Raw genomic sequence first — 14,126 nt, forward strand, 5'->3', positions numbered from 1 at the left:
ATTTTGTTCCCCCTTTTAAGAAGGAACTAAGTATCCTCACTTTGGTCTTCCTTTTTCTTGAGTTTCTTGTGGTTTGTGGTTTGTACTTTTGTGTATTCCTATCTTCTAGGCTAATATCCACTTATGCCATGTGTGTTCTTTTGTGATTGTGTTACCTCACTCAGGATGATATTCTCTAGGTCCATCCATTTCCCCAAGAATTTCATAACTTCATTGTTTTTAATAGCTGAGTAGTACTCCATTGTGTAGATGTACCACATTTTCTGTATCCATTCCTCTGTTGAGGGACATCTGGGTTGTTTCCAGGTTCTGGCTATTATAAATAAGGCTGCTATGAACATGGTGGAGCACGTGTCCTTATTACATGTTGGAGAATCTTCTGGGTATATGCCCAGAAGTGTATAGCTGGGTCCTCTGGTAGTACTATGTCCAATTTCCGGAAGAACCACCAAACTGATTTCCAGAGTGGTTGTACCAGCTTGCAATTCCACCAGCAATGAAGGAGTGTTCCTCTTTCTCCACAACCTCACCAGCACCTGCTGTCACCTGAGTTTTTTATCCTAGCCATTCTGACTGATGTGAGGTGGAATCTCAGGGTTTTTTTGATTTGCATTTCCCTGATGACTTAGGATGTTGAACGTTTCTTTAGGTGTTTCTCAGCCATTTGGTATTTGTCAGTTGAGAATTCTTTGTTTAGCTCTGTACCCCATTTTTAATAGGGTTATTTGGTTCTCTGGAGTCTGACTTCTTGAGTTCTTTGTATATATTGGATATTAGCCCTATATCAGATATGGGAGTGGCTTTTTTAACAGATGTGCTCCCCACACCCCCATTTAACTCACCTTAGCTATCTCCTCTGCAGCACGGTGGCCCACCGCCCATGTCAGGCTGCAGGCTGCGCAGTGCGTCCATTCCTCCTGGCTCTGAGCAACACAAAGAGGCCTCTTCAAGCTGACTGACAATCCTGAAGTTACTTCAATTTATTTTAAGCTTTGCAAACTAGAGCTGGGGTAGATGGTGTAGTCTGTAATATACGTGCATTGCAAACAACAGTACCTGAGTTTGACCCTCAGAACCAACGTAGACAAGTCTGGAATGGTTGCTCATGCTTGAAATCTTGGTATGGGAGGAGGCAGAGACGGGCAGATCTATGGGGCTTGCTGCCCTATCAGCCTAGTATGCTTGGCATACTCCATGTCACCGAGAGGTGTATCCCAGAGAAGGACAGCGTTGCTTAGGAGGGACACCAGAGTTTGTTTTCCTGCCTCCATGTGCACGTGCACCAAATACATCGATGTAAGCCCTGAACAAAGTGCACACACATGCGTGTGCACACACTATTAAATAAATAAATAAATTCCGCAGCCTGAGCTTAAAGGAAGGCAGAAGGGGTTTAGTTTCTTCGAAACTACAGTTGAATGGTTTGAATGGCTTCATTAAAGGCAGAATATTGAAATAAATTGCTATCATCAAGTGTTAGGGAGATGCCGATGCTTCACTCTGATCCTTTGGCAGCAGTCTTTGCATTCTTAATCTTTTTTAAAAATACATTTGAATTCAAATAGGATCACGTCACTCTCTCCTTCCCTTTTTCCCCTCTACCTGTCCAAAATGCGCTCCCTCCGGGTCTTCCCATACTCCTACCTGACTCCCAAACTGGCAGGCTCTTTGTTGTGGTAGTTTATGTTTATTTATTCTTCTCTCATACAATAAATATAGCCTGACTGCAGCTTGCCCTCTCTCCCCTCCTCCCAGTTCCTCCCATCCCACCCCCCAGATCCACTGTTCCTTCAGAAGAGAGCAGGCCTCCCAGGCACATCAGCTGAACATTGCATGACAAGATGCAGTAAGACTAGGCACAAACCCTCATATCAAGGCTGAACAGGGCAACCCAGTAGGAGAAAAAGGTCCCACGGTCAGGCAAAAGATTCAGGAACAGCCCTACTCGGATTGTTAGGACTCTAACAAAAATCCCAAGCTAAAGAACCAGGGCATGTACAAAGAGGGCCTGCTGCAGCCCCATGCAGGCTCTGTGGTTGCGAGCAGATCCAGAGACCCTCAGCCAAACACTCGGCTGAGCTCAGGGAACCCTACAGAAGAGTGGGAGGAAGGATTGTAGGAACCAGAGAGGTAGAGGACACCAGGAGAACACAGCCCACAGCATCAGCTAAGCAGGGCTCATAGATTCACAAAGACTGACTCATTCTTGCTCTTTAAAAATTAAGGAGCTGGAGAGATGGCTCAGTGGTTGAGGGCACTTGATGTTCTTGGAGAAGGTCTCCATGAGGTGCCCAGGACCCACATGGCAGCTCACAATGGCCTATAACTACAGTTCTAAGTGATCCAATGTCATCTTCTGCCTCTATGGGCTCCAGGAACCACACGATGCACAGACATACATCCAGGCAAAACACCCATGGATATATTTTTTTTAATTAAAGAAAAAATTAAGTAGGAAACTCAGCACCCTCTTTTTGCCTCTGGCGGTACCTAGATGCACACACATACACATAAGTAAAAAGAATTAAAAAATTTTTAAAGTGATATTTAAAATTGTAGATAGTGTGTCATGTGAATGAATTATTTAAGAGCCTAGCAATTACTGTATTCACAGACAAGGAAAAACACTTCATATAAAAACATCTGCAAATAAGTCTAGTTATAGGGTTTTTGTTTGCTTGTCTGCTTCCCTTTTGAGACTTGGTTCCTCATTGCCCAGGCTGGCTCCAAACTTGCTAGGTAGCCAAGGATGACCTTGAAGTCCCAGTCCTCCTGCCTTGACCTTCCAAGCACTGGGATTCCACGTGTGCGCCACATCTGGCATAGGCACAGATCCTAGTTCCATTCCCAGCAGAGGCTGCCATTCTCCAATTTGTCATCTTCAGAGCCCTTTCCAAGATTTCTTCTCCTCCTCCTCCTTCTCCTCCTCCTCCTCCTTCTTCCTCTTCTTCTCCTCCTCCTTCTTCTTTTCCTCTTCCTTCTTGTTGTTGTTGTTGTTGTTGTTGTTGTTGTTGTTGTTGTTCTTCTTCTTCTTCTTCTTCTTCTTCTTCTTCTTCTTCTTCTTCTCCTTCTCCTTCTCCTTCTCCTTCTCCTTCTCCTTCTCCTTCTCCTTCTCCTTCTCCTTCTCCTTCTCCTTCTTCTTCTTCTTCTTCTTCTTCTTCTTCTTCTGATACTCTTTTTGTGCATGCACTGGGCCTTCTGTAGTGGCCTTGCCTCTTAGTTTTTGGATGTTCTTTCCTTTTGGTTGCATTTGAACTTGTCTACAGACATTGCCTAAGTTCATAAACCCTCTCCTCAGCCATATCCAGGTTGCTCCTGAGCTCATCAGACACTTTTCGTTTCAGACAGTGTTTTTGAACTCCAGAACTTTCTTTTGAGTCCTTAGAGTTTCCACCTCCCTGCTTAGATTACCCATCTGTCTTTGCTTCATACCAATTGTAGTCACTAAGTCCTTTGACACACCACAATTTTTTTAAAAAAAGATTTATCTATCTATCTATCTATCTATCTATCTATCTATCTATTTATTTATTGTAGATGAGTACACTGTGGCTGTCTTCAGACATACCAGTGGGCATCAGATCCCATTATGTGAGCCACCGTGTGGTTGTTGGGAATTAAACTCAGGTCCTCTGTGCTCTTAACCACTGAAACATCTCTCCAGCACCACACCACAGATTTTAAATCCAGATTTAATAATCCCAACAAGCTGTCTGAGGATAAAGCTTGCGATCTTCCTTGTTGAAGATAGTATAAAGAACCCACCCAAAGAGATTGCTGGGGGCTGGGAGGCTCAATGGTCAGGGGTTCTTACTCTGTAAGTATGAGGACCTTTGAATTCCTAGCACTCACATAAAAAGCCTGGTATGGCTCTCTGGCCATAGCCTCAGCAACAGGTGGTAGAGACTGGTTGATCAATCCCAAGTTCTCTCTGACGGGCCAGCCTAGCCAAGCAGAGAGTTTCTGAGTCAGGGGAATCCTGTCTCACATTCTTAATACAGAACATAACAGAGAAAGAAGCCCAGTACCTTCTTCTGGCCTCTGAACTGTGCAAAAATCGATGTGCACCCACATTCTTGTATGCTTGTAACACACATGCACACGTGCGCACACACACTCAGGCATGTGCACGTCTGCACATTCACACACAAAACAGAAATAAACTGCAATAACCAGGCCTTTCGTGATGTGGTAGTGAAAGGTAAGCAAGGAGAATTGCTTATAATCCTCAGAGTCGCTCTTGTGGTGATGTGCACTCTATAAAGGCTCTCAGTTGTATCTCCCCGTTAGGAAGGCCAACATGTCTAGAACTGGCTAAATTAGGATGCCAAGTAAAAGAAAAAAGCCAACATAGGAAAATCCCAGAACTAGAACAGACAGCGTGTTCTCAGGGGAGGGACAAAGCTGAAGGGTGAGCTTCTTAGGCAGTGATCTCTGCGCTTGCCTAGGATTCAACCTCCTGGCTGGCACCAACCACCTTAGCAACAGTGAAAGCAACAGTGTTGCCTGTTGGCTTGCTGCTGTGTGGTGGATGTGGGGAGGCGCACACGTTTTAATCTCATCCTAACTATTGTGAGACTTCCTGCTATAATCCACAATGCCTTCAATAAAGTAAGGGTTACACTGGATTAAATGATATTAATGTCCAATTCCAGATTCTTTCAAAAAAAAAAAAACAACAAAACAAAACAGTGTTGATGTTTGACCATTGGGTCTCAGTGATGATCAAGGTATGTACCATTGCTACCCAGTCCATCGCTCCCAATGGACTAAGAAGCTCTCCACTGTAGGATTCCATTTATGAGCATTCTGGAAAAGGGAAACTTACAAGGATGGAACTCAAATCATTAGCTCCCCAGAGCTGGGGTTAGGAAGTTAAGCTGGGTATGCTTCTTAACTTGACAGGATTTACAAAATCACCATGGAAACAAATATCTGGGCAATGCTTTCGACATTTTTTTTTTCTAAATTAGGTTAATTACAGTGGGAAGACCCACCTTAAATGGGGTGGAGCTAAACTGTGGGCTGGGAATCCGAACTGAATAAAAAGGAAGAGAGCATTTATCTCCCTCAGCTTGCTCTGACCACAGATGCCTGTGACCAGCTGTCTCCTCTAGCTCCTGCCACCATGGCACGATGGGCTGTTCCCACTAAGTTTATGATCCACATAAATTTTGGAGGCTGGGGCAAAAGGATTGCAAGTTCCAGACTAGCCTGGGCTATTTTTAGGGACATTCCATCTCAAAAGAAACATCAAAAAGAAATTCAGTAGTTTTTGGTATTTGCCACAGTGAAATTCTAGAACAGTTCCAGCAGCTCTCAAAGAAATGTTGTGCCTTTTAGCCGCTTGCTCCTCCCTCCCGTCTCTGGCAGTCACCCACCCACTTTCTGTCTATGGGTTTCCCTATCGGTTGACATTTCTCATAAATGTAAGTTCTCTTGTGCCTAGAGTCTCTTTTGCATAGTGCCATGCTCTGAGGTTCCTCCACAAGGTGGCTGCACCAGCACTTCATTTGTTCCTATTACTTAACAGAGTTTTATTACACCATGTTCTGTTTCTCCATTCATTGGTTGATGCACATATCATTTCTTTTGTGCTTGCCATTCTTTTACATTTATTTTATTTTATGAACTTATTTTTATTTCATATGGATTGGTGTTTTGCCTGCATGAATGTGTGAGGGTGTCAGAGGCTCTGGACCAGAGTTACTGGAACTGGAGTTACAGACAGCTGTGAGCTGCCATGTGGGTGCTGGGAATTGAACCCGGGTCCTCTGGAAGAGCAGCTAGTGGTCTTAACAGAGAGCTATCTCTCTATCCCCTATTTTATTTTATTTTTATTTTTATGGATTTATTTTATTTGAATGGATCCATTAAAGGAAATCATTGAAACAAATTATTGTTATCAAATGTTAGGAAGGCATACCAGATGTCTGTCTAAAGTTAGATGGGGTCTTCATTATGACCCTTTTGCAAAATTCTTTGCATATTTACTCTTTAAAAGTTATGTATGGGTGTTGTAGTGAGAATTTTGGTTTCTTTAAAAACACAGAAATGTTATGTGAATATGTTTTGTTCTGATCCCAGGTATGGGATATGGGGCTGCTTCCGATTGTGCCCAGCAGCTGACTACGATTTGCCTTGTGCTCTGGCAGGGGCATTATTTTGCCAGCTGAAAGTAAGTTTACATTTAGAATTCTGGGGATTCTTGAGAAGGTATAAAAATGCCAGAGCCCTAAGAGGAATGGCAGCAGCTGCTCCTCTTCCCCTCCTCCTTTTCCCCTCCTCCTCCTCCTCCTGCTGCTGCTGCCGCTCCTCCTCCTCCTTCTCCTCCTCCTCCTGCTGCTCCTCCTTCTCCTCCTCCTGCTGCTGCTCCTCCTCCTGCTGCTGCTGCCGCCGCTCCTCCTCCTCCTTCTCCTCCTCCTGCTGCTGCTGCTCCTCCTCCTCCTCCTCCTGCTGCTGCTCCTCCTCCTGCTGCTGCTGCTCCTCCTCCTCCTCCTTCTCCTCCTCCTGCTGCTGCTCCTCCTCCTGCTGCTGCTGCTCCTCCTCCTCCTCCTTCTCCTCCTCCTGCTGCTGCTGCTCCTCCTCCTCCTCCTTCTCCTCCTCCTGCTGCTGCTCCTCCTCCTGCTGCTGCTGCTCCTCCTCCTCCTCCTCTTCCATCTCTTCCTCCTTCTGCTTCTCATTGCTGTTTGCTGGATTGCTGGTTGGAGATCCTGACAATGATGAAGATTGGACTAGGCCCAAGGAACTTGATGCCCTTAATCAGCAGGAAGTAGTCTAAAGGGATTGATGCCTCTTTTCCCCTCTAACCTTCTTTTTCTCCTACCTAGTGTTGGGAGTTGGAAGGGATAAGGGGTGGGGGATGAATCCAATAAAGTAGCCAAAACTGTGGCCACAGTATGCTTTTGCCTATATGTGTGTCTGTGTACCACATTCATGCCGGTGTCCTTGGAGGCATCAGATCCCCTGGAATTGGAGCTATGACCAGTTGTGAGCTATCTTCTAGATGCTGGGAATAGAACCTGGGTCCTCTGGAAGAGCATGTGGTGCTCTTCACTGGTGACCATCTCTCCTAAGTGCTGGCATTGCAGGTGTGCCCTGCCATGCCTCTTCTTCCTCAGTGCTGGTATTGTATATGTCTCTGCCAAGGCCCTGCCATCTCAGTACTGGCATTACACATGTGACCTGCCTACATGCTGGAGGTACTGGTATGCAGCATCATGATCTGGATTGCTGGCACTTTTTTTTTTTTTTTTTGAGAAATATTCAGTGAAATCGTTTGTCCACTTTTAATGGAACCTCAGAGACCCTAAGATTGAATTTCTTTTTTATTCTGTAAAAATTTTTATTTACTTATAATTTTATGCAGGAATGTGTGTATTTAGATGATATCTAACCCTCAGGTCTCCCAGATCAGTTTCCCCTAGATTTTCTCAGAACATCCATCCTCCAATGTAATGTCTTCCTCCTCTTCCTCTTCCTCCCCCTCTTCCTCCCCCTCGTCCTCCTCCTCCTCCTCCTCCTCCTTCTCCTCCTCCTCCTTCTCCTCCTCCTCCTCCTTGTTCTTCTTCTAAATCTAATTAGTGCTACCCATATGCCATGGGCGAGGGAGCTTAGGAAAGGTGTCATGAGCCACACTGCTGAAGAAACTGCTCCTCATGCGGTGGTCACCAGCTGCTAACAGGTTCTTGTATGGTCTGACTGAAATTTGTACTGTGTGCTGTCAAGTTCAAGGGCCTTGGTTGGCGTGTCTAGAACACGTCATTTTGCATCAATCATTCCAGAGCTCTGGTTCTCACAGTCTTACCACATCCTCTTTCCTAGTGTTCTCTGAGCCTCGATGGTGAAGGTGGATGGGGAGGGTTTGTTGTGGTGACACAGTGGCTCGAGACTGAGATCTCGTAGCTGTGTAGTCTTGACACACTTCAGCTAGTTGTGAGTCCTGCATAAATCACCACCTGCTCCAGAAAGCACTGAGTTAGAGTTCATCTAAATTTCTTACTGAAGTTATATTTGAATCACATAAAATTATGTAAAAATGAAGAATTTGTGGACATTCATCACATTCATAATGTGGTACAAATCCCACCTGTGTCCAGATCTGTGACATTTCCATCGGCTCCAAACGCACATCACATTCTAAGCACCCCCTTCCTCTTCCCTAGTCCCCAACAGCCACAATATATGTTTTGATTTTGTCACACACACACACACACACACACACTAAGATCCCAAATCTCTCAACTGAGCCAATGTGAGGGCAATGCAGTTACACAGTGGAGCTGTGGGCACGAGCAAGACTTGAGCCATTGCTACAAGTAACCACACACATACGTGTAAAATAAAGATGGTTTTTCCTCAAGGACATGCCAACATTTTGAAACATGGACTGCTTTTAGAAAAGGCTACTTCCCCCATTAAAGTACATGGTACAAAGGGACGGTAACTTCTAAAGTGGTTGCCACCTCTTCCAAAGTCCTCTTCTAGGCTTCAGTTTGCTATGAATGGGAAGCCATCATAAGGGGAGGAAAGCCAATTATGCACATCCCCTGGCATGTGTTAATTTGTAAGTCCTCTGTATCCTTGGGTTTTAGTTATAAAGACTGAAGTAATATTTAGTCACTTTAGCCAGCCTTATAGAAAAGGACTATTTGAAATAATGAGGCAGAGGTGGAAGGCCTAAGATGAAGTGATGGATTTGCTGCAAGAGCAGACCTGGAGGCCACGCTGTAAGATAACCAGGTACAGAAAGGTGAATGCTACTCAATCACTCTTCCATGTGGCACCTATAGATGTTAAGTCTGTAGGAATGGTGCATTTACTCTTGCTGCAGTGGCAAATACAAGAAAGGTCCCAAGGGGGAAGCAATGTATTTTGACTCACAGTTCACAAGTCATCATGGCAGGAGAGGCATGGACCAAGAGCAGGAAGGTCCATGGCCCCAGGAGCAGTTCTCACATCTTATTGACCAGGAAGCTGAGAGTTTATACCAGCACCAGAAGCAGCAGTCACCCTCAAGTCCCCATCCCAGGATCCACTCATGACAGTTAGGTGACATCCTGAAAGCTTCCACAACTTCACAAACAGTGCCACCAGCTAGGGACTAACAGTTGAGACACATAAGCCTTTGGAGACCTTATACTTTCAAACCATAACAGAGGCATGACCAGAGGCAGTAGCTGAGGAAATGTTCATTAAAAGATACAAGCTTTCAGTTAGATGAGACAAGTGAATTTAGGTTCTCTACAGCACATTATGGTGACCATAATTCATGACAATATATTGTGTGCCTGAAAGTTGCTTAAATAGCTCAAAGTAGCCACTCTACAATGCATAGAAACATCACGTTGGTAACATGAGTGTGCAATAAGAACTTGTCAGTTTTTAAATAGGATTTCTCCTTGTTACATTTCTTGGGGAGAATTTAGATAAGTCATTTCTCCTAGAAGGAGAACAGCTAGACAGCATTCATTCCACGTCTACAGTAGGCCAGCCACATCTCTAACCTCCCACTGTTTGGTCATATAAATTAATAAGATTACAGTTAGAGTTAGGCATCATAGTGCCTGCCTGCAAGCCCAGCACTCAGGATGTGGAGGCAGGAAGGTAAAGAGTCCAGGCTAATCTGGGCCATGTAACAAAATTTATCTCTAATAAAATAAAATAATGACTAGGGGCTGGCATGATGACTCCATGGGTGAATAAGTTGATGACTTGAGTTCAATCCCACTGGGTTCCATGTGACAGAAAAAATCAAGTCCTACCGGTTGACTCTCTGACCGCCACACAAGCACCATATCATACCATGGTATGATACAAACACACATGCACACACACACATGCACATGTACACACTCACATGCACACATGCACACACACATGTACACATAAGCACACACAAATGCACACATACAAACATACACACATACTCACACCCATCCACACAATGGATGTATAAAATGTAAAAATGTAAATAATAAATAATAAAAATAATAAAAATGTAAACAATAAATAATAAATACAGTCTCCTGTCAAAACTGGTTCGACTTTGGGTTTCCACTATTTATAACTAGACATTATTAATTAATTCAGCTCATTCAACAGGAGCAAGCTCAGTGCCATGATTGCCAGAGAGAACACAGTAGGGATACATTTTTTCAATAATAGGGAATCTGCCTGCAGCTTGGATGCCAGTGAAGAAGGGACTTTCTGCCTCAGATGTGAGATACATTTTCCCTGCTGCTACAGTGAAGCAGAGAATAAGGTTTTATAGCCAAGCAGAGAACAGAAGGGCAGAAAAGGGGTGCTGGGCCAGGTGAGGGAGCCAGAAGATCTAGCCTTGGACAGAAGCAGCTCTGAGATCAGAGGTCCAGAGGAGCAACTAGAATTTTATGATCTGCTTAGTCAAAAACCTTAAGCCGAGAATTTCCTCAATGGGGGCCAGAAAGCTGAGCATCAGTTAATATGGAATGAGCATGAGCCTCTTCATAGAGGGCCAGGTATTGGTAGTTTTTCTTAGAATGAATGAGAAAGGAGACAGGGAGGCAGGGAGGAAACATGATGAGCTCTGACCCGGAGCTTTAGCTCTGTTGAAGCAAACAATAGACACTGGGCTTAAAGGAAAGCAGTGATTTACTTTAAAAAAAAAAAAAAAATCCCTGCACTTGTGATATGTAGGTTGAAGGAGCCACATGGGGAGTTTGAGGCCAGCCTGCATTATGTGAAACCCTTCTCTAAAAATTAAAACAATAAGCTTGGAAGGATGGCTCAGTGTTTAAGAGCAAATCCTGAGCTATGATCCTAGCTCCAAGCCAGGTAGTTCATAACCTTAGGGCAGCCTGTAACTCCAGCTGCAGGTGGATCAACTTCTGTTTTCTGGACTCCTCTGGTTCCCCTAGCAACTGCACTCATACACACACCCACACACACACACACAATTTGAAGAAGAATAAATCTTTTTAAAAAGACCGTGAAACTAATGATTCCTTGAAGAGGAGAAGGAAGTTGGCATCAGAGGTTTTCAAGCACCATTACTCACAATGCCACGGGAGAGATGCAAGGGCTCTCACAACAGTGTGTGGATTCAGTTTGACTGGAGGCGTTACCATTTCTCTAAAGCCCAAGGCTATAAATCCCTGAAGCCCACTGATTGGGGACCATACAGACCAGTCAGGCCTCGAGCCACAGATAGCTTCTACTCTATAGGCCAGTGTTTCACCGATCTGATCTCTCACTTAAACCCAATATAACAAGGATGTTCACCACGTGTAATACATGTCTTCAAGCAAAGGGAAAGGCAAGAAAATTAAAAGGCAATATTGGGCAAAGTCACCTGGGTGCCTTAAGGTGCCTATATGTTCTGGGAGCGGTGGCAGACTTAAGCTACTGAGGGGACAGAGGCCAGCCAGGGCCTGTATCTCAAGGCCCTGCCTTTAAAAAAATTAAGTGACTGGGCAATGGAGTTGCATTCCTGTAATCCCAGCACTTGGGAGGCAGAGGCAGGTGGATTTCTGAGTTCGAGGCCAGCCTGATTTACAGAATGAGCTCCAGGACAGCCAGGGCTATACAGAGAAACCCTGTCTTGAAATTTTTTTTTTTAATTATTTTTTACTTAAAAGGATTTAATTCCGCCAAGGTTTCTCGTGATCAAGTTTTTTCTTCAAGTAAAAGGAAGTCATGCGGTTTTTTTTTTTTCTCTTTGGATACCAGCCCAGGTAATGACTGTAAAGGGTACACACAGGTGACACGCACGCTGTTCACACACCTGTGCTGACATGGTTGTTTTGTGTCAAAGGCTGGCATCCCTGAAGCTGACGCTTATGGAGAGACTTGCATGCAGGATGTTTGTTATGGGAGCTGTTAAAGGGATCAGGCCTGGGCAGGCGACAATATGAACGGCCACGGAGAAGTGCTTGTGGTACAGCTTTTAGAGATAACCAAGCTTGACAGAATGTCAGCCGGCCTGAGAAGAGAGTGTGGCACTGGATTGGGTAGCTCTCCTTAGTAAGGAGGGGTGCTACAGAGAGAACCGGATGTTGTCAGTCACTGACAGGTCCAGTGGCTGAGATGAGAAGTATTTCTGGGGATCCAGACAGCACACCATAGCACCCATTCCACGATCTTAACCGATATTTCTCCAGGCCCAGCATGCATAAATCCCAGGGAGTATCTTGTGAAAATGAAGATTCCCAGTCAGCATATCTGCTGTGGGCCAGGAAACTCTGTATGCCAGAAAGCTCCTGGGTGATGTTGACATTTCCAGTCTGTGGACCACACTAGCAATGACTCTAAGATAGCTTGTCCCTCACCTGGCATTGCCTTGCATTAAGATTCTCAAGTGAGAGCCATCAGAACATGTGGGTCCTGAGCTATATCCCTCCATCACTGGGTGAGACATCTGTGACTTGCCAGGTCCCTTACAGCAGCCTTCACATCCTTGTTCCTCAGGCTGTAGATGATGGGGTTCAACATGGGGGTCAGAAGTCCATAGAAGAGGGAGATGAGCTTGTCTGCAAGGTCCTGCTTGTCTGCCCCCAGTGGGTCCTTGGACTTGGGCTTCCCGTACATGAAGAGGATGGTCCCATAGAAGATGATCACCACAGTGAGGTGGGCAGAGCAGGTGGAGAAGGCCTTCTTCCTCCCCTCAGCAGAGGGGATCCTCAAGATGGTGGAGAGGATGAAGATGTAGGAGACAAAGATGAAGAGGACTGGGACCCCCAGGAAGATCACATTGGCCACCCCCATGCTGATGACGTTGATGGAGATGTCAGCACAGGCTAGCTTTAAGACTGCCAGGATCTCACAGATGAAGTGATTAATGGCATTGTCCCCACAGAAGGGCAACTGCACTGCAAGGGAGATTTGCACCAAGGAGTTGGTACCACCAGCCACCCAGGAGCTGATGGCCATGGGCACATAGGCAGCCTTGCTCATGACCACTGGGTATCTAAGGGGGTTGCAGATGGCCACATAACGGTCAAACGCCATCATGCCCAGGAGCACACACTCCGTGGCTCCCATGGCAAAGGAGAGAAACATCTGCACGGCACAGCCTGAGAAGGAGATGGTCTTCCTAGGACTGAGAAAACCATCCAGGACCAAGGGGACGGAGGAGGTGGTGTAGCATATGTCCAGGAAGGAGAGGTTCCCCAGGAAGAAGTACATGGGTGTGTGCAGGTGGGAGTCGAGGATGGTCACCAGGATGAGGACCCCGTTGCCCAGCAGGATCACCAGGTACATTGACAAGATGAGCACAAAGAAGGTTTTCTCCAGTTTGGGATGGGCAGAGAGGCCCAATAGGACAAATTCTGTTACAGTAGACTGGTTGGATACATCCATTTCAAGCTCTGTCTTCCATCCCTATGAATACTGAAAGCAGAAAAATGCATGCTATTATTCGCCTTGTTGGAATCAATACATAATGCCTTTAATATCATCCAAAGACTAAACTCCGAGGCAGGTAAATGATAGTGATCATTACCCCAGCACTCAGAAGTTTGAGACTAGACTGTGTGTTTGCAGCCAGCATGGACTGCATAGTCCAGGCCTTATCCCAAAGCCAAACAAAAAGTAACCCTCTGACGTTCAACTGTAAAACCAAATTATCTAAAAGCTAATCTGTGTGGTGGACCTGGGAAGAATAGAATTAAGTTTAATGATGGCAAGACATCTATCTAGTCAGTAATATTGCTTTAGCTAAAGTAATGTCATAGGTTGATATATGTTGTCATATAACATATGAAGCTTTATAAGAAGGTAGGACCCTGTGAGTAATGTTACGTCTCCTGAAATTGGAGACCTTGGGCTATTACTATTACAGTTCCTATAATTACAGTAATCCTGGCAGTTACATAATTTATTGCCTATTCTTCTGAACCGGATTCTAAACACACACACACACACACACATGCTTATATATGTATATCATGTGCCACAGAGACCAGAAGAGCGGAGCACATTGGATCCTCTGGAGTTGGAGTGACAAGCAGTTGTGGGCTGCCTGATGTGGGTGTTAAGGACCAAATCCGGGTCCTCTGGGACAGCAGCTGGTACTGTACACCACTGAGCCTTCTCTCCAGCTTCTGGCTTTATCTCTTAGTTGGTGTCTGGCTTTTATCAGTGTTTAG

General features: G+C 45.1%; 1 protein-coding gene across 1 annotated transcript; it reads right to left on the bottom strand.

Annotated features, from left to right (window-relative positions):
• Positions 1–11,632: 11,632 nt before the first annotated feature.
• On the bottom strand, positions 11,633–13,361 carry LOC116095294 (olfactory receptor 13C7-like). Its single transcript, XM_031376760.1, has one exon. The coding sequence runs from the start codon at positions 13,336–13,338 to the stop codon at positions 12,382–12,384; it is 957 nt and encodes a 318-aa protein (XP_031232620.1). The 5' UTR covers positions 13,339–13,361; the 3' UTR covers positions 11,633–12,381.
• Between the last annotated feature and the right edge of the window lie 765 nt (positions 13,362–14,126).

Source organism: Mastomys coucha, unplaced genomic scaffold (assembly GCF_008632895.1).
Source record: "Mastomys coucha isolate ucsf_1 unplaced genomic scaffold, UCSF_Mcou_1 pScaffold18, whole genome shotgun sequence".
NCBI lineage: Eukaryota > Metazoa > Chordata > Mammalia > Rodentia > Muridae > Mastomys > Mastomys coucha.